The sequence below is a fragment of the Notamacropus eugenii genome, chromosome 1 (assembly GCF_028372415.1).
Source record: "Notamacropus eugenii isolate mMacEug1 chromosome 1, mMacEug1.pri_v2, whole genome shotgun sequence".
In the NCBI taxonomy this organism is placed as follows: Eukaryota; Metazoa; Chordata; class Mammalia; order Diprotodontia; family Macropodidae; genus Notamacropus; species Notamacropus eugenii.
Genome location: NC_092872.1, coordinates 523,987,791 through 524,014,040, shown reverse-complemented (window position 1 = coordinate 524,014,040; position 26,250 = coordinate 523,987,791). Strand labels below are relative to the sequence as shown.

General features: G+C 40.2%; 1 protein-coding gene and 1 long non-coding RNA gene across 9 annotated transcripts in view; one reads left to right on the top strand and one right to left on the bottom strand.

The window, feature by feature from the left end:
• SCARA5 (scavenger receptor class A member 5) overlaps positions 1-26,250 on the bottom strand; it is a 148,043-nt gene that overhangs the window by 49,562 nt on the left and 72,231 nt on the right. For all 6 annotated transcript variants that reach the window (XM_072633825.1, XM_072633824.1, XM_072633823.1 and 3 more), the window contains 4 exons: positions 13,826-14,500; positions 6,742-6,822; positions 4,124-4,222; positions 2,497-2,553 (listed from right to left, as the gene is read on the bottom strand). In XM_072633825.1, coding sequence (XP_072489926.1) covers positions 2,497-2,553; positions 4,124-4,222; positions 6,742-6,822; positions 13,826-14,500 — 912 coding nt within the window. The remainder of the gene's footprint in view (positions 1-2,496; positions 2,554-4,123; positions 4,223-6,741; positions 6,823-13,825; positions 14,501-26,250) is intronic.
• The window catches only part of LOC140520126 (uncharacterized), a 35,575-nt gene continuing 11,654 nt past the window's right edge, over positions 2,330-26,250 (top strand). The window contains exons 1-3 of one of the 3 annotated variants that reach the window (XR_011972404.1): positions 2,330-2,669; positions 11,117-11,264; positions 25,806-25,900. This is a non-coding gene — a long non-coding RNA (uncharacterized lncRNA). Of the gene's footprint in view, positions 2,670-11,116; positions 11,265-22,277; positions 22,672-25,805; positions 25,901-26,250 lie in introns of those variants that run through there. The other 2 variants (XR_011972403.1, XR_011972405.1) reach the window with 2 other exon arrangements.

Sequence of the window (26,250 nt, the reverse complement as noted above, 5' to 3'; positions counted from 1 at the left end):
TTCTCCTAGTTCTTCAATGGATGATTGGAAATACCATTTTAATACAAAGGTTCTTAATCTGGAGACTATGAACTTGTTTAAAAAACAACAACACATCTTGGTGTTTGTTTTTAAATGCAATTGGGTTCCTTAGTAATTTTGTGTGTTTTAATTTCATGTATCTAAAAACAGTAGTCTGGTCAGATATGGTGATACATGCCAATAGTTCCTATACCTGGGGAGGCTGAAGCTGGTGGATTGCTTGAGTTCAGGAGTTTTGAGTTGCAATAGAGCTAAGTTTGACATTCATGTGGTGAACCTCTGGGAATAGAAGGCTACCATACTGTTGATCAGGTTTTCTTGGCAAAGATACTAAAATGTTTGACCTTTCCTTCTCCAGCTTATTTTACAGATGAGGAAACTGAGGCTAACAGGGTTAAGTGACTTACCCAGAGTCATACAGCTAGTAAGTGTCTGAGGTTGTATTTGAACTCATGTCTTCCTGACTCCTGGCCACTGAGCCACGTAGCTGCCTCTAAAGTGCTTCTTCATCATCATCATTGCCATAGCCATCACCATCATAACCATCACCATCATCACTGTCATCATCATTACAGAGAATAAAACCTAAAACTTTAATGACCTGGCTCAGATCAGTGTGTCCTCATTGGTGGGTCTGTGTCTGAGCCTTTCCAGAAGAACTTAGAATGCTTTGCTAAATGGGGCCTGTACCCAAGTTCTCAGTGTAAAGGGGCGGCCACACTTTGAGTGCTGAGAGTCAAGTTAACAGTTTCTCTGACGTAGAGGAACAGAAATAGCTTGCATCTTAGATATGGAGGCAGCATAATGGAAACCAGCAAAACTCCTTTGACTATTATAATAATAGTGAGGATGAAGATTGGCTTAGATGTTTTATATCAATATGACTCCATGGGCCTCAGTTTCCTCATCTCTAAAATGATGCAACCAAATTAGATGGTTTCTGATGTCTCTTTGGAATTCAGAGTTAGGAATCAAAAACTATTTTTTCCATGACCTTTTAACAACCTGTAGAAAGAGCATTGGATTTGTAGCTCAGGGTGCCAGGTTCAAGTCCTAGTTCCAATACTTACTATTTGTGTGTCTTTGAGCAAATCATTTTACATCTCTTAAGAGTCCTCAGTTTCCTTATCTGTAAAAAGATGGGGTGGGACTCGATGTCCTTTGAGGTCTTTTCTAACTCTGATGATCTCAGACAACCCATAGTTGGCGCTTTAAAAATCCCAAGATACTGAAGCATAATCAGACAATTTGGGCTTCTTGTATATTTTTTTCTCCCAAATGGTCTCCATGACCTCAGTTGATGATATAACAAGAAGCCCATCAGCCTCTCTAAGGTTCAAAGATCAGTGATATTAAGGCCTATATAGAGAAATGGTGATAGAAGAGGGAGAGTAGATAGGTAGGGGGCCTATTAAAAATCTTAAGAAGAGGACACTAAGACAGAATGATTTCCCCACAGCAAATGTACAGAATTGTAGATAGTGCTTCTGTTGGGGCAGGGAAATGGGAAGGAGAGAGGAGGAATGGACCTATTATTTCAGTGGTGTAGGAGGTTCTCCATTTGGAAACTACAAAGTACCTGCTTTACAACTTATATATTCTGAGACCATGGCCTGGGGAATTTTGCTGTTGTTCAGTCATCTTCAGTCATGACCCCATTTGGTGTTTTCTTGGCAAAGATACTGGGGTGGTTGGCCATTTCCTTCTCCAGCTCATTTTAGAGATGAGGAAACTGAGGTAAACAAGGTTAAATAACTTGTCCAGGGTCACATAGCTAATTAGTGTCTGAAGTCAGATTTGAATTCAAGAAGATGAGTCTTCCTGACTCTATGCCTAGCACTCTATCCACTAAGCCACTTAGGCATAGAGAGGTTAAATTATCTATCTGCCCAGGGTCATACAGCCCACACGTGTAAGTGGTAAGATGTGAACCAAGATGTTCCTAATCTGAGGCCAGTTCTCTATCTACTCTACCTCTGTGAGTCCCATGTTCCTCATCTACAAAATGAAGGTGTTATAGGTCATCTTTAAACTTTGTTCTAGTTCTGATAGTTCATAAAGGTCTGTAAGGAGGATTGTCAGGAAGTCAGGAGACCCGGGGACTAATCCTGGCTGTACCATTTAACTAGCTGTATGAATTTAGACAAGTCATTGCCCTTCTCTAAACCTCAGTTTTTCTCATCTATACAATGGTAGAAAGGCAGTAGCTTGGATCAGATCAATTCTAAGGTCCTTCCAGCACTGACATTCTGTGGTGCTATGTTCTAAGTCACTGAGAACATTCTATCCCCTATCTGAACACTAGTGGTATTCTAGAATGTTCTCAGTTACCCTAATTCCTGACAACAGGGAAGAGACTAGATTTCTAAGGACCTCTTCAGTCTTCACTTTTTCAGATACATAATTGTTGAAAGAGTTTCCATATAACCAAAATGTCAATTCATCCACAGATGATACAGTTAATACACTTCTAACCTGTGTCACCGGCCCGATCTCCTTTTTCTCCTTTCTCTCCTCTTGGACCCCTTTCACCTAAAAGAAAAAACAAATTGGCAGGCTGAATAAAAGGCAATCCAAGAATGAAGTGTTACTGACAAAGAGCAGATTCCTCTGTCCAACGGGAAAACACCTCAGGCTGAAGTGAACAGGTAAGCAGAGAGTAGAAAGGGATTTAAGCATAGCTCTACTGAAATTAGGGTAGAACTCAACAATCTTAAAAAAAACAAGACAACTTTTTGTTTTGTTTTCATGGTTTCTCCCATTCATTTTAATTCTTCTGTGCAACATGACTAAAGTGAAAATATATTTAATAAGAATGTATGTGTAGAACCTATAAAAGATTGCACACCATCTCAGAGAGGGAGGGGGAAGGGAAGGGGAAAACATCTAAAATATATGGAAATGATTATAGAAAACTGAAAACAAATAAATTAATTAATTTTAAAAAACAAAACAAAAACAAACCACACATGTAAGAAGTACTAGGGCATTGCTACCTTTGACTCTCTCCTGCTGGAGTCATTAGGAAAAATAAACTAGGTCTCAAGCTATTCACTGGGATGGATGGGACTAGTAAGTGGGATGGACTAAGGCAGGGTAGGAAGAAAAGTAGTAAGGAGGTAGAAGAGAAGGAGTCAGAGAGCTTTCTCAATTTACATGGGGGAAAGTGGATCGAAAGATGAGACTTGCCCTTGCTTTGACTTGAGAATTTGATAGATCAGCTGTTAAGTGCTACAGAGCCAGGAGCTCTGTGAGGACCAACCAAGACAGGAATTACAAAGAAAGATCTCTGTCAGAGGAGCCCTCAGATCTGGGACTGTGACTCTGGGGGTCTGCCATATGCATAATTAGGACTAATTGTTGTGATTCAAGGATATTTATTTTTCCTTGCTTTTGATATATGTATGTGTGTGTGCATGCATATACATATATGTGTATGTGTATATATATACACATATGTGAATATAATGCATAAATTTGTACAGATTTCTTGGTTGGGAGCTTGGATCCAAAAAAGGAGAAAATCCACTGAAATGTGCCCAGGCCATTTATTTTGTGATAATCTCTTACCCAAGGGTTAAAGAGGGGCTTTAAAATATACCAATATGGGCTAAAAGACAGGGTATGCTATTACATGGAAGAAAGTGGAGAAATATACAGAAGTATTGATGAGCAAGTTTATCTATGAAATACAATTCCAGTAGAACATAAACTCTTAAGGCCAGGAACAGTTTCTCACATACTTTCTGCTTCCAGTACCTTGCATAACTCAATCAGTTTATGTTGAAATGGATTGGATATGAAGAGCAAAAAAAAAAAAAAAAGAATATTATTGAATTTTAAGAGTATAAAGTACTGGAGGAAGGCCGAGGTGTGGTTTCTCCAGTCTGGGAACAAGCTATTGGTATTACACTGTGTGTGTGTGTGTGTGTGTGTGTTGGTGCTTAGGGAGCTGCGGAGAGGCTGTACTTTTGGGCTCTTTCCAGTCTTTTTCTGACCACTCATGATCCTCTTGCAGTGGAGCACTGTTGAGGGATAACTAGTGACTCAGGCATAAGCAGAGACCCTGGGGAACCACAATCTTTATGAGAATTATTAGTACCTTTGAATCCACGCATTCCCATGAGTCCTGGGGCTCCCAAGGCCCCATCATCTCCTTTTGGGCCAGGCAGCCCAGGAGTGCCTCTCTCACCTGTAAGACCTAGAGGAAGGAGAAGAGACATTTAAGTGGTGGTGGGAGCATTGCCACCATTTCCTCATTGTTCTAGATGAGTTCCTTTGGAGATTTTGCAAAATAAGAAATCTGCTCACTCTATTTGCCCTTATGAACATTGGGTAATGGCCCATTCCTCCTCCAAAACACCTATGTCCACCCCTTTGTCAGGAGCCTCACTAGGGATGTAGCATGAAATAGAATCACAGCTCTCAGTGAAAGAGAACTCAGAGGCCATCTAGTCCCACCCATACCTGAACAAGAATCCTTTCTATGTCTCACCTGATCAGGAGTTATCCTATCTTTTCCTAACGTTATCCCATGAGGAGGCAGCCCATTTCATTTGTGGACAGCACTGTTAGGAGGCTTTTTACCTTACATTAAAGCTACATTTGCTTCTCTACAACTTCTGGCTGATGCTCCTGGTTCTTTCTTCTGGCTAAAGCAGACCTGGTCTCTTCTCTGTGCCATGTGTCATTCCTTCAGACACCTAAAGCCTCCTCAACTCTTCATTTCCCACCACCTGCCCTCTTCTGGACTCCTCCATCATATCTCATACCTCTTGCTGGGTACCCTCTAATTCCTTCAGCTGCCTTTTTGTGTGTTTTCTTCTCCCATTAGATTAGAATCTCCTTCAGGGCAGGGACTGTCTTTTTTATACTTATATCCCCAGAGCTTAGTACAATGCCTAGCACACAGTAGACACTTAAAAAATATTTATTGAGTGACTGACTAAAACGAGAGATAATAATACCTCACAAGGTTATTATGAAGATTAAATGAAACAACATATGAAGCATTTTTCCGAACCTTAAAGTGCTATATAAATGCTAGCTGCTATTGCTATTCACCCCTCAACAAAACCTGAACCTTTGGTTAAGGCATGCTGCTATCTGGTGAAGGGAGCTGCCCAAGCAGAAAGGCTTAAACTTCTGGGATAGGCAGGCATGATAACCCTGCAACAGAGGTCAACATTCATTAAAAAGAGAGGTAATTCTCTAGTTTAAAAAGAAGGCTTTATCATGACCATTCATCAATTTTAATAAGGTTGCATTTTAAGCCAGCTTTTAAAGAAAAAGTCTAAGCTACAGTTGTGACCTTTCTCAGTGATCCTTAACATAAATAACTAGAGAGCAGAGAGGACAGAGGGTTGGCCTTAGAGTCAATAAGTTGATGTTTAATCTTTTTTTCAGTTGCATCTGACTCTTCGTGACCCCACTTGGGGTTTTCTTGGCAAAGATACTAGGGTAGTTTGCCATTTCCTTCTGCAGTTCATTTTACAGATGAGGAAACTGAGATAAGCAAAGGCTGAGTGACTTGCCCAGGGTCACATAGCTAATAAGTGTCTGAGGCTGGATTTGAACTCAGGTAGATGAGTCTTCCTGACTCCAGGGCTGGCTGAGTCACCTAGATGCTCCCAGAGTCAAGAAGGCCTAAGTTCAAATCCTGCCTCAGATATTTAACGAGCTATGTGACCCTGGCAAATCACAACTTCTTTGAGCTTTAGTTTCCCTCTCTGCAAATGCAAATAGTAACAGCACCTACTTCATGAGTTGTTGTAAGGATAAAATAAGATAATATATGTAAAAATGCTTCATAAGCCTTATAGTCTTACATAAAGGTTAGTTCCTATTAATAATTCATTAATTCCAATCTGGCTTCAGATTTCTTCTTGATTTTGAATTTTTATCTTTCAGTCCTACCCTTTCCAGGGTTGGTAAGCTGTCATATTTTTAAGCAATGCCTTTTGTTTTTGCATCCCATTCCTTTCTGAATGACAGCTAAGTGGTGAAATGGACAGAGCACCAGACCTGGACTTAGGAATACCTGAGCCCAAACCCATCCTTAGACACTTACTAGCTGTGTGACGCTGGCAGGTCATAACCTTTGTCTGCCTCAGCTTCCTTATGTTTAAAATGGGACTAATAGCACCTCTCTCCCAGGGTTGTGATGGGGACAAAAAGGGATAATATTTGTAAAGTACTTTGCAGACCTTAAAACTAGCTATTATGATGTCTCTTCTATAGGAAAAAGCATTTATTAAGCACTTACTATGGGCGATAAACTGTCATAAGCACTGGGAATATAAATACCCACATATGTACATGAATGTAATCTCTTCAAACGCAGGTATTATTTTGTTTTTGTATTTGTATCTCCAGTGCCTGGTTCATAGCAGATGATTAATAAATGTTAGTTGGTTCATTGAAGGGGATTCCTTAAGTTGTAAAATGCCTGGCATCATCAGATTCTGAATAGTTTCCAGGAAAAAGCATTCAATTAAATCTAGTTTTGGAAAATATCTTATTGTCCTCTTAAGGGGGCAGGCAATTCCTGGTTATCCTGGCAGAACATGATATCTTGGGAAGTTCATTTATCATGCCAAACTGGACAAATTAAAAATTCAGCAATCGCAGGACCTCCCTGGGGAGCTATGTGACCTCAGGGGACTCAGGAAGCCTTTGGCTCTCCTGCAGCAGTAGCAGCAGCAGCATCTTCTTACTTACCTCTTGGTCCAGGCAAACCAGGAGCACCAGGTGTTCCTCCTCTTCCTTCATTTCCTGGATCGCCTTTGGGTCCTGGGGGCCCTAAAATGGAGAAATGGTACCAGGGTTAGGGACTGCTTTCTAGAATCCAGTCTCCAATAGATAAATGAGAATTTGGTTTCCAAATGGATCTTGAAAAGAAAAAGCCCAAGGATATCAAGAGAATCAATGAAAAATATGTGAAAGAAGGTAGTCTAGCCCAGTGCTTTTTAAAGTATATAACAGAATGTGGGGGTTGAGGAAAATTTGGCAATAGTAAAAGGTTTCTGAAAGTACAATGACCAAAAACTAATTAAAATCAAACTCGTAATGAATCCAAGGTGTTTCATGCTTGTCCATGTTACACGGCAGACTTGGCTGCAACCTTGGTTCTGAACACAGCATTGATGATTATAAAATCAAAGTATTGATCAACTCTGAAAAAAGTTGAAGATGTGCTACATCCTGTGGTATCAAATATTCTGCCAAGATTTAATGCTTTATGTAAAAATAAATGTTTTTCAAAATTGCACATGTATAGCCTGTATCTGATTGCTTATGCTTCTCAGGGAGGGGGGAAGGGAGGGAGGGAGGGAGGTATAGAATTTGGAACTCAAACCTTTAAATACAAATGTTTTAAAAATTAGAAAAAAATTAAGGCATCTGTACGGGCAAGAAAGAAAGAATGAAAAGAAAAGATAGCGAGCCAGCGTACTCTTCCTGTTTCCAACCCCTTTAGGACAGTATCGCTGGATACAATTGACAGGGAAAGAACACTTTGACCAAAAGGAAGTCAAAAGAAGGCCTGAGGCCTTTAAAAACAGAAACAGATTGAATTACATTAATCAAGGGAAGGGGGTGAGCTATATGGCAAGCAAGCTGTCGCTGGGAAAGAGCAGCTCTGCTCACACTATATCTACATTTATCCGAGTGGGGGTGTTGTCCATTCCCAGAAAAGAGGGAGTAAGCATAGCAGAAGTGATGCGAGAGCTGGACAGCTTCCTGGCTCTTCCGAGGTTGGGTCATCACAATATACCTTCATTAACTTGTTTAAAATATTGTAAATTCCAAGTATGTTAGACATATCCCTATTCCAAACTAATTACCAAAGCTGTGTTTTGTCCTGTTTTAGTTTTTAATCTATAACTTTGGGTTCACCACACCTCCCCTCCCTTTCATTAGGTAGGTTGATTTAGTGATTTAGAGAGAGGGGCTTTGACAATGAAGGTGTGGATCTGCCTCAGATACCTACTACCTATGTGACCCTAGGCGGGTTACTCAACCTCTCTGGGCATCTCTTTTATCCCATGGAAAATGGTGTTAATAACAGCACCTACTTCACAGGGTTATTGCGACAATCAGAGGGATTAAAGTATTTTTCAAATCTTAAAGCTCTATATGTATCGTTTCTAAACAGAGAGGCAACATGGAAAACCTGGATTCAAATCTTTCCTTAGACACTAATCGTGTAACTTGGTGAAGTCACTTAACCTCTGCCTGTCTCAGTTTCCTTAATGGTAAAATTAGGATAATAATAGCACCTCCCTCCCAAGGTTGTTGACGATCCAATGAGATAATAGTTGTAAAGTGCTTAGCCCAGTACCAGGCACATAGAAGATGATTAGGAAATGCTTGTTTCGTTTCTTAATTGCTTTGTGTTTTGTATATACCAAGATATATGCATGTTGTCTCTTCCATTAAAATGTGAATTCTTTGAGGCTAGGACCTATTTCATTTTTGTTATCGTATTCCCCCGCTTAGCATATGTTCAGTCGTTTTTCAGTCAGGTCTGACTCTTCTCCAGCTCATTTTACAGATGAGGAAATTGAGGTAAAAAGGGTTAAGTGACTTGTTCAGAGTCATACAGCTATTAAGTATCTGAGGCTAGACTTGAACTTATAAAGATCAGTTTTCCCAAGTGCAAGCCCTGTGCTCTATCCACTGTACCATTTAGCTGCTCTATGTCTGGCATATAATAGATGTTTAATAAATGATTGATTGATTGAAAACTTAGAAGATCTTTAAAAATAATTTGTGGCAAGGAAGGGACATAGTAAAAATAAGGATGATATAAAAAACAAAAGACAACAATAAAAAAGGAAGGAAGGAAGGAAGAAAGGAAGGAAAGCAAAGGAAAGCAAAGGAAAAAGCAAGAAATTCAGAGTAACTGAGTATCAAACATAAACAGCAAATCACTGGCATAAAAAAAAAAACTACAGGAAAACCCTGGCGCTGGCCCATTTCCTGCCTGGGGTCATCTCTTTATCATGTCTTTGGTCTCATGGGACCTGGAGGAGAGAACATGAACAACATTCATTGATGCAATCCATCCCCATGTCTAGAAAAATAGCTCTAAGTGCTTATTCTGCTAGTGTTGGCTGGAAGGGAGAAAAAACATAGGGGTGGGGAAGATCAAAAATGGAAAAATCCTAGCTTTTTTTTTTTTCAACTAAACCAGAACTAGGGAGCTATTACCTTCTCCTGGCCTTACCTATTGAAGAAATAATGACTGTGCCACCAGAAAAAGAGAGACAGACACACAGAGAGAGGGGGAGACAGAGAGAGACAGAGAGAGAGAGAAAGAGAGATGATAGAATATAAACATAGAATGAGGTCAGCATGCCAGATAGGAGCTATGTGTGGATTTATTCTTTGTTACAAGGAGAAATCTTTTTCTTTTGAGGTGGAAGGGAGAAGAATTGGGAATCAATCAATTAACAATATCAAATATCTCCCATGTGCATTGAAGATACAAATACAAAAGTGATTCAGTGGAAGATCAGTGTGTGTGTGTGTGTGTGTGTGTGTGTGTGTGTTTTAGAGTGTCAGTAAGAGCAGACCCCAGAGAGACCAGCAAAAGTTGAAAGGTACACAAGCACTAAAAGACAGGGACATTGAAATGAAAGGGGGGAGGGGAGAAGATAATTTTATTATAAGAAAGAAAAAGAAATAATATATACCTGCCTCAGACTGTGCATGTCTTCAATAAACTCTTCATTGATCCTGGAGGATTTTCCCTCCCTCAGACCTACCTCCTTCTAGTTTGAATTCATTGGTTCCTGAAGGGAGTGTGTGTGTGTTTGTGTGTTTGTGTGTGTATGTATTTGTGTGTATTTGTGTGTGTTTGTATGTTTCTGTGTGTGTGTGTGTGTGTGTTCTAGATTCATCCTATATCGATAGAAGCCCCAAGCACCTGAAGACTTGACAGGCTTCTCACCTTCCTCTCCACGGGTATTCCACTTGGCTGCTGAAGCAGCGCAATGTAGGAGGAAAAACCTGTGCTGCAGACTCAGAGTGCTGGGCTTGACTCTAGTCTCTGCTATTCACTAGCTGGGCAAGTCATTCAACCTATCTGGCAAATGGGGATAACACTACTTGCCCCTACTACTTTACAAATCTGCCCAGAAACTGAAATAACATGAAGACTATGGAAGGACCAGGCAACGGCAGTAGGAATTACCTGGGAGCCCAGGGCAGTTCTCATGGAGCTGGACACATACTCTGGCTCCACTTGCCTAAGCAAGCCTGAGACTGAACCTCAAGTCCCTGGATACCTACTCCTGTAAGTTACTACTCCTGGAGCTACACAGGGTTCCTTGGATTATCCCAGCAAGGTACCTGTCAGTTCAACAAGAAGCCAGAACAGCTCTATGACAACTGGCCCAATCCTACCACTCAGGGGTTCCCCTGATCACCCCAGCTGTACAAATAGAAAGTCTTCCTATTCTGACTGTCTCTAGGCACAGCTCACCAAACCCCCCACTGCATCAGCAAAGTGTGCTGGCATGAGGAGTTCTATGCAGCTGCATAGGACCCTAGACACCATGCTGGGCATGAAGAGATGCCTCATCTAGACCAGGTTCTGTAATCCCAACCAATATGACCACATTAAGTAGGTTATTTAGAAGATCATGCAAACAGAGAGTTAGAGTTGGAAGGAACCTTAGCAGTCAAATAATCCATCCTCCAGATGAGAAAACTGGAGCCCAGAATGGTGAAACGACTCACCCAAGGTCATCCAAACAGTGAATGACAGTCAGGATTTGAGCCCAAGTCCTCTGACCCTAGATCTAGAGCTCCTGCAGGACCCTGCTGCCAGGTATTCAATAACTTTTTTTTTTTTTTGGATGAATGAGATCTCCTATCCCTTTGTCAGCTGGGGTAGCCTCAGAGCCAGACTTCCAGAACTGTCCCTCCTGCTCAGGGCTCTGTATTTAAGGAAATGAAAATGAACACTACAACAGTACCTCCATCTGTGTCGGGAGCTTAAAGCCAACCCTGGCAGAATGAGCAGCTGATGGCTGATCCACAAGGCCCTTTCTGGCTCTAATGTGCTATCATTCTCATTCTGCTTCAGATCCTGGCTCCCTAGTTTGGAGGAAGACAGTGCAGAGGCTGCACCAGCTACAACTGGAAGTGAACTCAGGCTATCTCTTTGAGGAAACCAAAGCCCAGGAGATATAACGTGCTACCCAAGGGGATGCAGACAGTAAAAGGCCTGAGAGGTATGATTTGAATCCAGATCCTTTGACTCTAGAGCACTGCTAGGAGCTGACAACTGGAAAGAGAGTCAAGGTTATGCTTCTGAAATGGGAGGTTCAAGTCAGAGAATGTGCAGAAGAGGTCATACACCAAGAGAAAGGCTCATGGAAGGACTCCATCTCTGCAGAACCCAGGAGAAACCAGCACACTAGCAGATCCAGTGGTTCATAGGAGTGATTTTAACATAAGGGGATCAGGACATAGACCTGGGATAGGGACAGGAAAGAGAAGTATGAATATGAGAGAAAGGGAATCTTCCCTTTCCCCCAGACCAAGGGTTCTTAACCTGGGGGTTGGGAACCTATTTTTCTTTAATATTTTGGTAATTGTATTTCAACATAATTGCTTTTCTTGGCAATCCTGTGTCTTTATTTTATGCTTCTAAATTCATTCTGAGAAGGGGTCCCTCAGCTTAATCAGACTACCCAAGTGGTCCATGACACAAAAAAGGTGACGAGCCCCTTCACTAGGCTGTGGGTACCAGAGGATCATAGATTAAGAGAGAAAAGGGCCCTTATAGGTCATGTGGTTCAATCCCTTCATTTTGAAGATGATGAAACTTAAGTTTCTTAAGTGAAATGATTTGTATGAGGTCCCACTGATAGCAATGACCAGAACTGGGACTTCAGCCCAGATCATTATGTTAGGGATCACTGAGGGGATCAGCCTGGGTCTCAGAAGGCTTCAAATGCTAGGCTAATGAGTCTGAAGTTTACCAACTGGACCAGTGGTCTCTAAAATAAGGACTAGGTCCTGGAGGGTGGGGGATGAGAGTCAAGGTACAGACTGACCTCAAGGGATTTGTGTTCAACCAAGCAGAGGATGGGAAGATGATTCACATCCCAGCTTCCCCACAATAATCAAGCTTGGGACTTGTCTCCATCAGTAACTCACCTATCCTTATTCCTCTAAATCCTTACCTTACTACCCTTATCATTCCATGCCTGGACTGTCACAACAGCCTGTTGGTGGGTCTGCCTGCCTCAAGTTTATTTTTGTAGGTGCCTGATAAATGTTTATTGATATTAAGTCCCTCTCCCTCATGAGAGAGTGTCCAATATCCTTCATCTTCTAAAGCTGAGGTCAAGTGCCATCAGGAAAATTCCAACTCCACCTCAAATGCACCCACTTCCTGCTCCTAAATCACCTTGAGGTTTGGTAGGCACCCCTCAAAAATTCAGGCTTTGCTCTCTAGGGCAGCGGTGAGGAAGAGTCCTGCCTCTTCCTTTTCATTTGGGGTGGGACAGAGTGAGGGGCAAGAGGATAAACAGGCATCGATGGGTTGCAATCCTTTATAGCTCTTATTACGTCGTATTTCCTCCCAAACTTATCCTTCTTCAAAACTCCTCAATTTCTGTCAAGGGCACTGAGCCATCTGGGTTTACCATCTCAGCGCCATCCTCCCTTCTTCACTCTCTCTCTCTCTCACCTCTATGTTCAATTAGCTGCCAAAACGTCTCTCCTATCTGTCTCCTCTCCACTCTTATACCCCCAGCCTAGTTCAGGCCCTCATCACCTTTCGTCTAGACCATTGCAGTAGCCTTTTAGTTGGTCTTCTTGCCTCAAGTCTCTCCCCACTCCAATTCAAACTCCACTGGGCTTCCAAAATGAATTTCCTAAAATACACATCACTTCATTGAGTAAACTCTGGAGGTCAAATTTGACTCAGGGACCAAATATTAGGTCACCTTTAATTTAACTCATCCTATCTTATTTCTATTCTTGTATACATTTTATGATATACATAATTCATTAATACAATGGCATATGTATATTATTTTAAAATAAGTAAATATATACACATTAGGGACACAAGTTCAAAAATGTTTTACCGTGCATGAATACAAGTCTGGAGACCACTGGCCTAGGCAATGGAGACTTATTGAATGTCTCTGCCCACAATGAAAGTGTACAAGATGGGTTGGAGAAGGGAGGAGTTAGTGGAGAGGAAGGAGCAATTAGATGATGCAGCAGGTAGAGCCCTGGGCTAGGAGTCTGGAAGATCTGAGTTCAAATTCAGTCAGACACTTACTAGCTGTGTGACCTGGGACACGTCACTTAACTCCTATCTTCTCTTAGAGTGGTTAGCTAACAACAGGCCATTGACCTCTATGGGCAATAAGTCAGTTTCAGCCTTTGCAATTCAGCGGTACCAGGCAGCCCGGGGCAAGTGCCTCTTTAAGTTTCCTCCTCGGCAAAATGAGAACAATTCCCACATGATCTACCCCACAGGGTTGTTCTGAGGATTAATCTGAGAAAAGTAAAATGCTGTTTGGAAGAGACGTGGGCTTTCACTAGCACAGGGAACTCCCACTGGGGAAGTTAGTTCAGCAGTGAAGATACAGGCTTGCCCAGTCATTTAGTCTTAGCGCGTTGCCCAGGCACTGAGAGGTTAAGAGATTTGCCCATGGTGGCACAGCCCGTGCTTGGCAGAGGACTCGAACCCAAGTCAGAGGCTGAGGCTGGCTCTCTATCCGTGACTGCTACGTAATGTGAGCGACGGTTGGGAGGGGCAGGCGCGTACCTTTCATGAGGGTGATGTTCCTCAGGGCCACCGAGTGCTCCCAGTCCTTGAGCCGCAGCTCCTCCGTCACGTTGTTGAGGATGGCCAGCTCCTGCCTGAGCTGCAGCTCCATGCCGATGTGAACCCTCCGCATGCGCCGGGCATCCTCACTGGCGTTGCTCACCAACACCTGCAGGTCCCGGAGCTGAGTGTGGTGGATGCCCACATCATAGGAGAGGCTCTGGTTGATGCCGCCCAGCGCGCTGGTCATTTCGGCCAGCTCCTCACCCAGACTGCTCACCCTGGTGGCCAGCTCGGACAGAAGCCTGGCATGATGCTGGAGCAGCAGCTGGCTGCTATTGTGTTCCACCTGGAGGTGGTATAGCTGCATCTGGGCCGCCTCGTGCTGCTGGCTGCTACTGTCCCGCAAGAGGGAGATGGCCTGCTCTGTCTGGCCAGCCTGGCTCTCCAGGCTCCACACGTTGCCCTCCAGCCTCTGCAGGGAGCTCGTCAGCAGGCGCAGGGAATCTGAGTGGTTCTGGAACAGGTCCTGAAGCTTCCAGACGTGCTCCATCATGTCCCCTCGGAGTGGGAGCTGCAGGAGCCTTAGCTGCAAGTCCCGGAAACTCTCATTCAGCCGGTTCACATTCCACGTAAGGGCTTTCAGGTCGTCCGGAGAACTCTGTGTCCGAGAGACTGCAAAGAGAAGGCACAATTGTTGTTAGCCTACTTGTAAGCTCAGGAAAGGCTAAGGAATGGAAAAACAGACCCTGAATAAAGGAGAAACACTGCTTTTCACGGGTATAACTAGGGCTGAGCCATTAAGGCTTTGTCTCAGGTTGTCAACATCAGAAGGGGACATTCACTTCTTTGTGGAGATCCTGAGACCATGGAGCCTATATGACCTATACACTATAGCCTCAGTTCCAGAGTCCTACAGCCATGCTGCTCTTGCTTGCCTCTCCCCTCCCTGCCCAATTTTCAGCGTTCTTTTCATTATACTTGTGGTCCCAAGTTCAGTATTTTCTCTATTATATCTGTGGTTCCCAGTCTTTTCATGTGACAGCTAGGTGGCCTGTGGGCATGGAATCAAAAAGACCTATGTTAGGCAGCTAGGTGGTACAGTGGATAGAGCACTGGAATCTGGAGGACCTGAGCTCAAATCAGGGCTAGATACTTACTAACTATGTGGTACTGGGCAAGCCACTTAACCTTAACTGCCTCCAAAACAAAATAAAAAGCAGTAAGACCAAAGTGAAAACCCCACCTTGGTAGCTTACTAATCCTGGGAAAAGCCACTCCCGGTTTCTTTAACCATAACCAACTATTGTAGCAAGCTGTTCAGGTCTCTCTGACCTGTCCTCCTCTCCCGATAGGACTGCAACTATGATGAGACAATCCTATGCCACCACTACTCCCTGTCTCCACCTCAGGTAAAAAAAACTTCCTAGTTACAGCTTTATTACTTTGTAAACCTTAGGGCTAAGGAAGCCAAGACCTCCCAACTACACAGCTTAAAAACATGGATTTACATCTGGCAGGAACCTTAGAGGTCATCTGGTTTAAAACCCTTATTTTACAGAGGAGGAAACTGAGACTCTGAAGAATTACATGATTTGTCTAAAGTTAGACAGGTAAGTGGTACATTCAACCCAGGACCCTTGTCTCCCAAATTCAGCATTCTTTCCACCATACTCTTAATTCCCATTCTTTTTTGTGAGGCATCCAGATGTTGTAGTGGATAGACTATGTGAGTTGAGTCACTTAATAACTGCATGACCCTGGGCAAGTCATTTAATCTATCTCAGTCTCAGTTTTCAAATCTATAAAATGGGGATAACAGTGGCACCAATTCCACAAGCTAATTTATGAAGATCAGATGAAATAATATACATAAAGCACTTTGCAAACCCTAAAGTGTTATATTAATATTAGTTATTTTTAGGAGGGGAACACCTTTAAAAAATATGCAGAATCCTGTAATAGTTATGCTATTAGCTGCTATCAATTGGGGAAATATTCAATGACCAAATACCCCCAAGAATTCAGAATGAAATCTCATTAAGGGATTTTTTGGTCTTGTCCTTGTATCCCCATTCCCTAGAACAGGGCTTTGTATATAGTGAGCACTTAATGAATGCATGTAGAATTGAACTGATTGTGCATTCATAGGATCCCCAGCTTCCTTCTAATGCATAACTCAGGTGCCATCTCCTACAAGAAGTCCTTCCTAATACCCCACCACACCACCTAAACCATCAGCCTTCTTTCCTTCTTGAAATTATCTTGTCTATACCTTTTATCTTCTTGTCTATTCTTTTTATCTATTTGTCTGTACATGTTGTACCCTTCCCCTTTCTTCTTTCCAGACAAGTATAGTGTCTGGCACATAGTAGGTGCTTAATTGATGTTGGTTGAACTGAATTGAATTCTCTTGGAAAGAATACAGCATATAAGCAGAAAACACTTAAATGATGTTTATTGACTTAGGCACTCTTTTCCTTCTTTTAGGCATCCTTTCTACCTGTTTTGTCTCCTCTTCCCAGTTCTTCCCAGTTCCTCCTCCTTCCCCTAAGCACATCTGAGTCTCCTCCCCTTCTTTTCACCTAACCTTTCTCTGTCTCCTCTCTGATCTTTGAGGTCCCTTCCAACTCTGAAGTTATCATCCTGCCTAGCTTCTTTGCTTTCACCTAGAGATAATGAGGAATGAAATCTTATTGAATTCTTTAATAACTGTTAGTGTGTGTTAGCTTCCCAACGTCTTTGTTGGGACTCATATTTTAACAGTTACATTCCATAGATGATGCCTTCACCCCAAAGCATCTTCAGGCATGAGGATAGATCATCAGGAAAATTATTTTTGGACAGTCATCTCCTTGGCCCTCAAAAGTATAGCAGAGGTTCCAGCCTCCCCCATTTAGGGTTAGTTAATTTACTCTCCTCAGATATTAATCTAGTTATCTCTTTGTAATAGTCACAGGATGTTCTATCTCAACTCTTTCTACTCTCCCCCCCAAAAAATCCCCCCTTAAAAGAAACTCTTTCCAGATGTCTGGTATCCTTAGCCGGGAACAACTTCTGAGTGTGACTTTCTTAATTTGTATTTAGGCAAACATCCCACTCTGTTCTATTGTACTGCAAAATCACTTGCAAAGCATTTTTAATCTTTTCTGGCATTTTACCCTTCCATTTCACAACCAGAGAACTTTGAGTTTCAAGGGAACTTAGGTAGCTACAATAACAACAGTAAGAATGTCTTTGTATGACTCAAAGGGCAATAGGAAAATGCATGGGGGGGAATCAGTAGGTTGAAGTATATGACCAGTGATGACTCATGCATAAGAGGAACGGTGAAAGATACCACCCAGGAAAAATATGATCAGAAATGGAGGTAAGTCAGGCATGTTGTTTATACCTATAAAATATGTTTGTACCTAAAATAGAGTCACTGGCACCTTGGGTAATGAAACATTTATGTGAAGGCATGGACCAATTGTGCAGGAGAAGACGGCATAGATGGGTTGTAACATGCTTCTGAGGAGGGAATGGTCAATCAATCAGTCAACAAACCAGGGCATACAAGATACCTATAGAGTGACCAGAAGGGAATCTGAAAGGGGAAGTCATTAGCAGATGTGGAGATGGGTCAACACTCCCTGTAGAAGATGGGCTTTGAGCTAAGTCTTGAAAGAAGCCAAGGAAACTAAAAGGTGGAGGTGAGGGGGCAAAGTGTTCCAGGCACAGGGGACAGATTCCAAAGGGACTAAGACCAGAGATGGAATGTTGTGCTTGAAGACAAGCAAGAAGGCCAAGGTCACTAGACCACAGGAGAGAAGTATAAGAAGATTGGAAAGGCAGGAAGGGGCCAGGTTATCAAGAACTTGAAATGACAAAAAGAAAGCTTTATGGTCTATCCAGGAGGTATTAGGGAGACATTGGAGTACACTAAGGGTAGGGTAAAGGATGGGGAGAAGCAGAGCATAACATGGTCTGACCAACACTTTAGAAAAAACCCCACATGGGTGAGATCATGGCTCCACTAAAATACAATAAATCACATTTGTATAGACTTTAAGATTACAAAGCACTCATGATATCCTCTGCACCTGCCCCTCCTCTCTTTCAAAAGACAAGATGACTTGCCCAAAGTCATATAGTTCATTTCAATCCAGTGAACATTTATTAAGCTCTTACTATAGCGACTATGTTGTTTCACTCCTCCCCCTCCCCCCACGCCCGCCAACTCTTCTCTTCTCAAAACTAAACATTCTTTTCTCAACAGATTTTCCTAAGGCATGATCCCCATAAGGACCCTTCAGTATCCTGATTGCCTTCCTTTGGACACTCTCCAGATTATCAATGTCCTTAATAAAATAAGATGCCTAAGACTGAACATAATACTCTAGAAGTGGTCTAACCAGGGCAGAGTATTTAGGGATTATTTTCCCAACTACATAAAGTAGACTTAAAACTTTAGTGAACAGAGAATTTGATAGCTTTAGAGTATAGGTCTGACCATATCGTTCCCCTCTTCAATAAACTCCAATGGCTCCGTGTAGGATCAAATATTCACCAGTGAAATCTCTTCATGATCTGACCCCAACTTACCTTTTCAGCTTTATTAAATATCACTCCCTTCATACATGCTTACCCAACTGGTATGCTTACTGCTCCTCATACTCCATCTCCATACTTCATACTCATAACCCAATTCCATGCTTTTGCACTGGCTGCCCCCCCCAACCCCCTTACTACCCCATACCGTTTCACCTCTATTTCATAGACTCCCTCTCTTCCTTTAAGATGCAGCTCAGGCACCGTCTTCTGATTGTACTTCATCTATATGAAGTCTTTTCTGATTTGTCCCTGCCTCCCCAGCTCCTTTTTGCCTCTCTTTGTATCCTCAGGGCTTAGTGTACTGCCTGACACATAGTAGACAATAAAAGTTTCTTGACTGAGTGTTAGTGCCATCCAAGGGTCTGCTGGTGCCAGCTCTACCTGCTTGTGACCAGTGGTTCAAATTTCAGTGTGAATATTTACACCTCAGAAATTTCCAGACTATAAATCAGGGCTTGATTTAATATTTTGTTGACTATTTATTCTTAAGGAAGTGATGGAAAAAATATTAAAAATGCAGATTAAAATGTGACTTTGACCAGCTGTTAAGTATTTATCAGCATACTCCTGGTGCCCTCCCTCCCAAAATACCTCATACTTAACATATATAAATATATATGCATATATTTATATTTTTAACCTTAGATTTAAGCTTTACATATATTTTTATATGTACTAATTGTGACCCATATGAGAAGGTGTCCTCATTGTGAGTAGGGATTGTCTCATCCTTTGAACATGTGTCTTCAGCATCTAGGAAAATGCCTGGCACATAGTAGGTGCTTAATAAATATTTGTTGATTGACAGCTTGTTCTTTTCTCTTTGCCCTCACATACCAACCCATACGAAAGGGGAAAAATGATATCTCCCTTCTATCTCCCTTCACAATTAAATTTTTTTTAAAAAATTGTATAAGATACAATACTTCACATTTATTTTTATTTATGTAGACGGGGTCAAATGTACTTTTTAATGTCAAAGCTCTTTTTTAAAAAATTCCAATGCCTTCCCGTTAAATTTAAAACATATTTTGACTGATATATGACTTTCACCCAAACAAGGCTTATATCAGTCTTTGGTTCACTCAGGGATATTTGTATTAATTTCTCCTTGTTATAATAAGATCTAGAACTCAGATATCATCTGCCCCAACTTCCTCATTTTATAGAAAAAGAATCTGAGGTCTAGAGAGATTAAATAATTTGTCCAAAGTCACATAAATAACAAAATGGAGGAGCTAGAATTCCCACTCCAGCGCCTGCAGCCACCTCTACATCCTGGATGGAGACAGTCACTTATCACCAGAGTCTATCTCACAGCTACATTACCTGTCTCTTAATGGTCTAAACACTGACTTCTAGTCTTAAGTCTTAAACCAGTATTCATAAGTCCCTATAAGAATTCACTGGCAAGTAAACTGGCTGTTTGTCCTTTGTTCTCAAAGAGGACCTTGATATCAGTGAGGTGATGCTATGACATGCAAATGACTTGAATTTAAGTGAGGTAAGGCTGTGCAAAGTTACCAAGTAAGCAGGACCTTCTTGAAGGATGACCAAAGAGACCACTAACCAAACAGGAGCCATTTCATGTCCTACCATAAATTTCCCAAATCTAAAAATATTCTCAAATATATGAAAGCAAACAACATGGAGAAAGAAAACCTTGCTTCAAAAATAAACTTTGAATTTTGAAAACAAACCATATGTTTTGATAGCAAAGAGGTTGAATAAAGAGAGTCTCATATTCTTCCAGTTTCCAGATGTCCTTATTAAAATCTAACAGACCTGTGATTGAATATTCAGATGTGAAAAGACTACCTTTTCTTCACATTTTCTTTTTCTATTTTGAGATTGACAAGCATCAATATTAATATTTCCACTTAGAAAGAACAGCAAAAATAAGACTAAATGAAACTGTGAATCTCTATCACCCATAGTTTAAAATACATGACAAATTTAATATGGCAAAACCAAGGTTGCTCTGTTTTTCTGTGGCCCCTTCTGAACTTTCTCTACTTTCTTCTGTATATTTTTAAATGTTACATTGTTATTCTTTCTTTTTCTATTATCCCTCCTCTGTTTTCCACCAAAATTCTTACCACCTCCCTTTCCCCCTAAAATCTCTCCCTTCGAACAAATAAATATAGTCAGACAAAACAGATACGCACATATTGGCTGTGTCTGAAAATGTATATCTGGACAAAATTAGAAGGTCTCACAGTCCTTGGGCACCCCATGGCAGCATGGGGTGCAAAATGCTTAGGCAACCTTCACTTACCTCATCTGTAAAACGGAAATAATTATATTTGCATTACCTATCTCACAGGGTAGTTTCAAGAAAAGTACCTTATAAAACTACATAAATTTTAGCTATCATTATTTTAAAGATAGGTTAGGTGCTGGATTGTTTCTGCATTTAAGCTATGTCCTTAGCTATGTCCATAGTCCTTAGCCCAAACACACAGACTTGTGTAAATATATTTGCCTTCTCTTTCATCTTGGACTATTATGATTTGTGTGTGTTTGTCCTTCGTTGCCAAAGAAGACCATGACATCAGAGAAATGATGACATGACTTGCACTTGACTTTGTTTTGAGTGAGGGAGGGCTGTACGGGTCACCAGCCTCACTTCTCCTCCAGAGCTATCTGGAGTGACCAGATATTCATCAGGATGACTGGAGATGACCCAGGATGAAGCAGTAGGGGTTAAGGGACTTGCCCAAGGTCACACAGCTAGTGAGTGTCAAGTGTCTGAGGTGAGATTTGAACTCAGGTCCTCCTGACTCCTGCACTGGTTCTCTATCCACTGCACTACCTAGTTGCCCAAATATTATGATAAAACAATGTGTAGGGTTGGAACAAGTCTCTAGGAAATACTGAAAAGAGTAAATTTTAAGACTTTCTTCAGATCATAGATCTAGAGTTGGAAGGGACCTTAGAAGCCACAGGTTCCAACAAAAGAGAAAACAGAAGCTCAGGAAGGTAAAGGGATGTGACTTACCCAAGCTAACATAGATAGTAAGTATTACAAGTAGGATTTTATTTAATCATTTCTTTATTCTAGTTTATTTCTCTTCTAAGTTATAATATTTGTTTTGTGCTATTTTAGATTTGTTTATATGTTGATTTTTTAAATTTATAAAATTCATATTCAATTTACTAATCCTTTCTTTTGACATTTTGTTAATTATGTCTGTAGGGATGTGATTTTTTTCCCCCTGAGGACAGTAACAGCTGTATTCTAGAAATATTGATATTTTGTATTATCATTATACTTTTCTTTCACATAATTATTGTTTCTATGATTTGTTCCTAGGATTTCATTAATTTGATTCTGTGTCTTTTGTTTGTGGTCCCTGATTCAATAACTTTTTATAGTGTTATAGCCTATATGGAATATATTTACTATTTCTAACTTTTTCATATTTATTTTTAATATCTCTGTGGCCTTATACAATTTTGAGTTGTGTGAAGGACATTTTTTACAGAAGCTTCATATGGTGCTGAGAAATACGTATTTTTTTTGGAGTTAAGACACAATAAGTGTTTTAGCTCTAGTTTCTGCAGCAATTGTTCAGTTCCATATTTTTCCATTTATTTATCTTTCAGTTAGACTTTTTCAAAACCAAAAGAAGTACACTGAAGTTTCCTGTCACTATTGTGTCACTATCTTTGTATTCTTTTCTTTTCTTTTGCAGCTCAGTTAAGTTTTCCTTTATGACTTTGGATGCTAAGATATTTGGAGCATTTAGGTTTAATGCTGGTATTGATTCATTGTTTATGGTTCCTTTCAGAATGATGCAATTTCCTTGTTTATCCCTTTTTATTTTTTGAATGTTTCTTTTTGCTTTGTCAGGTAGCATGATTCCAACTCCTGCTGTTCTGAATTCACTTGGTGCATCATAAATTTTTTTCCATCCCTTCAGTTTTATTCTGTGTATGTCTTTATTTATTAAACGTGTTTCTTATAAGCAACAGATTGTAGGGTTTTGTTTTCTATCCAGCCTGTCACTTTTAAAAAAATAAACATTTTATTTATTTATTTAAACCCAAAGGTAAGACTTGAACCCAGGTCCTCTGACTTCAGAACCAATGTACTTGTACCATACTGCTTCCTTCAGATCAAAATACTATACTTATAAATACTATAAGATGAAACCTGTACTACTACCATATAATAAATAAACTCACAATATAATAAACCTATAATACTATCATATAATACTATACAATGAAGCCTGAGTTTAAATCTGGTCTCAGATACTTACTACTTGTGTTAACCTACAAAAAAAATCACTTGACCTCTCAGTTTTCTTATCTGTAAAGTGGTGATAATAATAGCACCTACCTCTCAGGGTTGCTATGAGGATCAAAGGAGATAATATTTGTAAAGCCCTTTAAAAATCTTTAAGTGTTATATCAATGTTATTATGATTATTGTTGATTATCATCATTCTTATTATTTCAATAGTTCATGTGGCAGCCCACAATATTGTATAGAGAACAGGGCTCAAAGTCAAGAAGACCTAGCTTCAAGTTCCATCTCTGACATATACTTTCAGCCCCAGCCTGCTCTCTAAGACAATGTATAAGGTGAAGAAAAGGCATTGCCACTCTTCATTGGTGAATAAAGTTACTAGTAAGTTCCCTATTTCATGAAGTTACAGGTCTGGACCAAACTTCACATGACCATGTGGTCTCATCTCTCTACTGGTGAAGGACACAGATCAGTTGCTTGGATTCAGATCACAGTCCTGGGAAGTAGTCCCAGGGTCAGGAGGAGTACTAGCACACTAGAGCTTGCAACCACAGTGGAGCAGGGACTCCTTACAGTTCCAGGGCAAAAAAAAAGAGTGCTTAGGTTACTCACAGACCAGACCACAAGCTAAGAGGGTAGTAAACGCAAGTCTCCTTAGAACATACCACCTTGAAAGAACCAAAAACTTACAGGGCCCTAGAAGTATCTCTGAAAACAGCTACACAACCCCCCTGAAACCTGGGAAAGAGCCCTCTACCCAGCAAGCAGAGCCCTACTTTAACAAAGAGTTAAAAATCAAGTAAAAGGCTAGGAAAAAGAGCAAACAACAGGAAAAGATTTTGACCATATAAGGTTACTATGGTGACAAAGAAGAACAAAGCACACACTCAGAAAAAGATAACAAAGTCAAAGCTCCTACATCCAAAGTCTCCAAGAAAAATAGGACTTGGTCTCAAGTCATGGAACAGCTTAAAAAGGTTCTGAAAATCAAGTAAGAGAGATAGAGGAAAAATTGGGAAGAGAAAAAAGAGTGACACAAGAAACTCATGAAAAAATAGGAAAGTAGGAGGGGAAGGGGATAAGAGAAGGGAGGTAGTGATAGAAGGGAGAACAGACTGGGGAAAGGGTAGTCAGAAGCAAATCTTTTTGAAGAGGGACAAGGTGAAAGGAGAGAGAAAATAAAATAAAAGAGGGGGTAGAATAGGATGGAGGGAAATATAGTTAGCAATAGTAACTGTGAAAAAAATTTTGAAACAAGTTTCTCTCATAAAGGTCTCATTTCTCAAACATATAGAGAACTGAGTCAAATTTATAAAAATAAGAGCCATTTCCCAATTGATAAATGATCAAAAGATGTGAACAGTTTTCAGGTGAAATAATCAAAGCTATCTATAGCCATATAAAAAAAAATGCTCTAACTCACTATTGATTGAGGAAATGTAAATTAAAACAATTCTGAGGTTGTCTATTAGATTGACTAATAGGACATGCCTATTAGATTGGCTAATAGGACAGAAAAATAAAGACAAATGGTGGAGGGGATATGGGGAAAATTAGACACTAATGCACATGTTGGTGGAGTTGTGAACTGATTCACCCATTGTGTAGAGTAATTTGGGAACTATAAAACTATGCATACCCTCTGACCCAACAGTGCCACTACTAGGTCTGTATCCCAAAAGAGATTAAAAAATTAAGGGAAAAGGACTGTTATGTACAAAAATATTCATAACAGTTCTTTTCTGGTGGCAAAGAATTAGAAATTTAGGAGATACCCATCAACTGGGGAATGGCCAAACAAATTGTGGTATGTGATCATGATGGAATATTACTGTCCAATAAGAAATGAAGAGCAGGATATTCTCAGAAAAACCTGGAAAGACTTACATGAACTGATGCAAAGCGAAATGTTCTATGTACAAAATAACAGCAATATTGCTGTTGATCCAAGACAGCTCTGAAAGAATTGTGATGAAAAATGCTATCCATCCCCAGGCAAAGATGTTGTCTGAATATAGATTGAAGAAATCTTTTTTAACTTCATTTTTCTTGCATTTTGTTTGTTTTCTTTCATATATGACTATTATGGAAATATTTTGCATGGCTACACATGTATAACCTATCTTGAATTGCTTACCTTCTCAATGTGGTGGGGGTTGGGGAGAGAGGAAGGGAGATAATTTGGAACTCAAAGTTTTAAAAATGAATGTTTAAAATTTCTTTTACATGTAACTGGGGAAAAATGAAATGCTAAGAAAACATTTAATTATTTATTTTTATGTTTTAAATATTTTTTTCTTTTTAAAATTTGAGTTCCAAATGTTCTTGCTCCCTACCACCCCTCATGGAGAAGGAAAGGAAAATGATATCAATGAATTATACATGTGTAATCATGGAAAACGTGTTTTCATATTAGCAATGTCACAAAAAAAGCAAAAAAAATAATAAAGTGAGAAAATTATACTTCAGTTAGCACAGGGAGTTTATCAGTTCTCTCTCTGAAGAGAAATAGTATTTTTTCACCATGAGTCCTTTGCAATGTTTTCAGATCATTGTATTAATCAGAGTAGCCAAGTCTTATGGTTGATCATCATTACAACACTGTTGCTACCAAGCACAATGATCTCCTGGTTCCTCTCATTTTACTTTGCATTGGTTCATTTAGGTCTTGCCATTTTTTTTCTGAAACTATCACTTTCATCATTTCTTATAGCACAATGGTACCCTATCACAATCGTAAGCTATAACTTGCTCAGCCATTCCCCAACTGAAAAGTATCCTCCCCATTTCTAATTCTTGGCACCGCAAAGAGAGCTGCTGTAATTATTTGGGGCATATAGGTCCTTTTCAATTTCCTTTGAACAGTTTGAGATATAGACCTAGTAACGATATTGCTATGTCACAGTCTGATAGCCCTTTAGGCATAGTTCCAAATCATTGATTGGACCACAACATCAAGAAACTAACTCAATAGACCATCTTTCTTTCCAATTGCTCTGTATATAAAGCTATTCATTTTTCTTGTGCTAAGCAAGTCTTTTTCATGTGGTTGTGAATCTTACTGAGGAAGTCTTGGAGTGCTCCTCAACTTGATAATATAAGCAGCACAACTTTACCCATAAACAGGAACATCTGGAGGACCTCACCATCCGCAGGCAATCTCTCTCTGATTTGGACCATACATTTAGAACATCGTCTAATGACACCAGTGAACAAACTTGGTGAGTGTGTCTCTCTTTTCGAAGCCTCATTTGGCATTAATACTAAGAGGATGATCGAACACAATCATCGCTGTGGTTTCATCTGCCAATGGATCTTGTATGATTTTAATAAACACATGGAAGATAGTTTAGTAAAGAAGAATCATTAAGGCTGCATTTATTTATCTTATTAAAGTCAAATAACTTTTTTTTTAATAATCACCAAACATGGTAGGCCTTTATATTCTTTACACATCATTCAACTGAGTGAATGTGAGGGTATGATCTGCTACAGAAAGTTGTCTACAAAAGCTTACCATGTTTGTTTATTGATTTTTTTAAAAAGTGTAACCCCCTTCACATTTTCATTA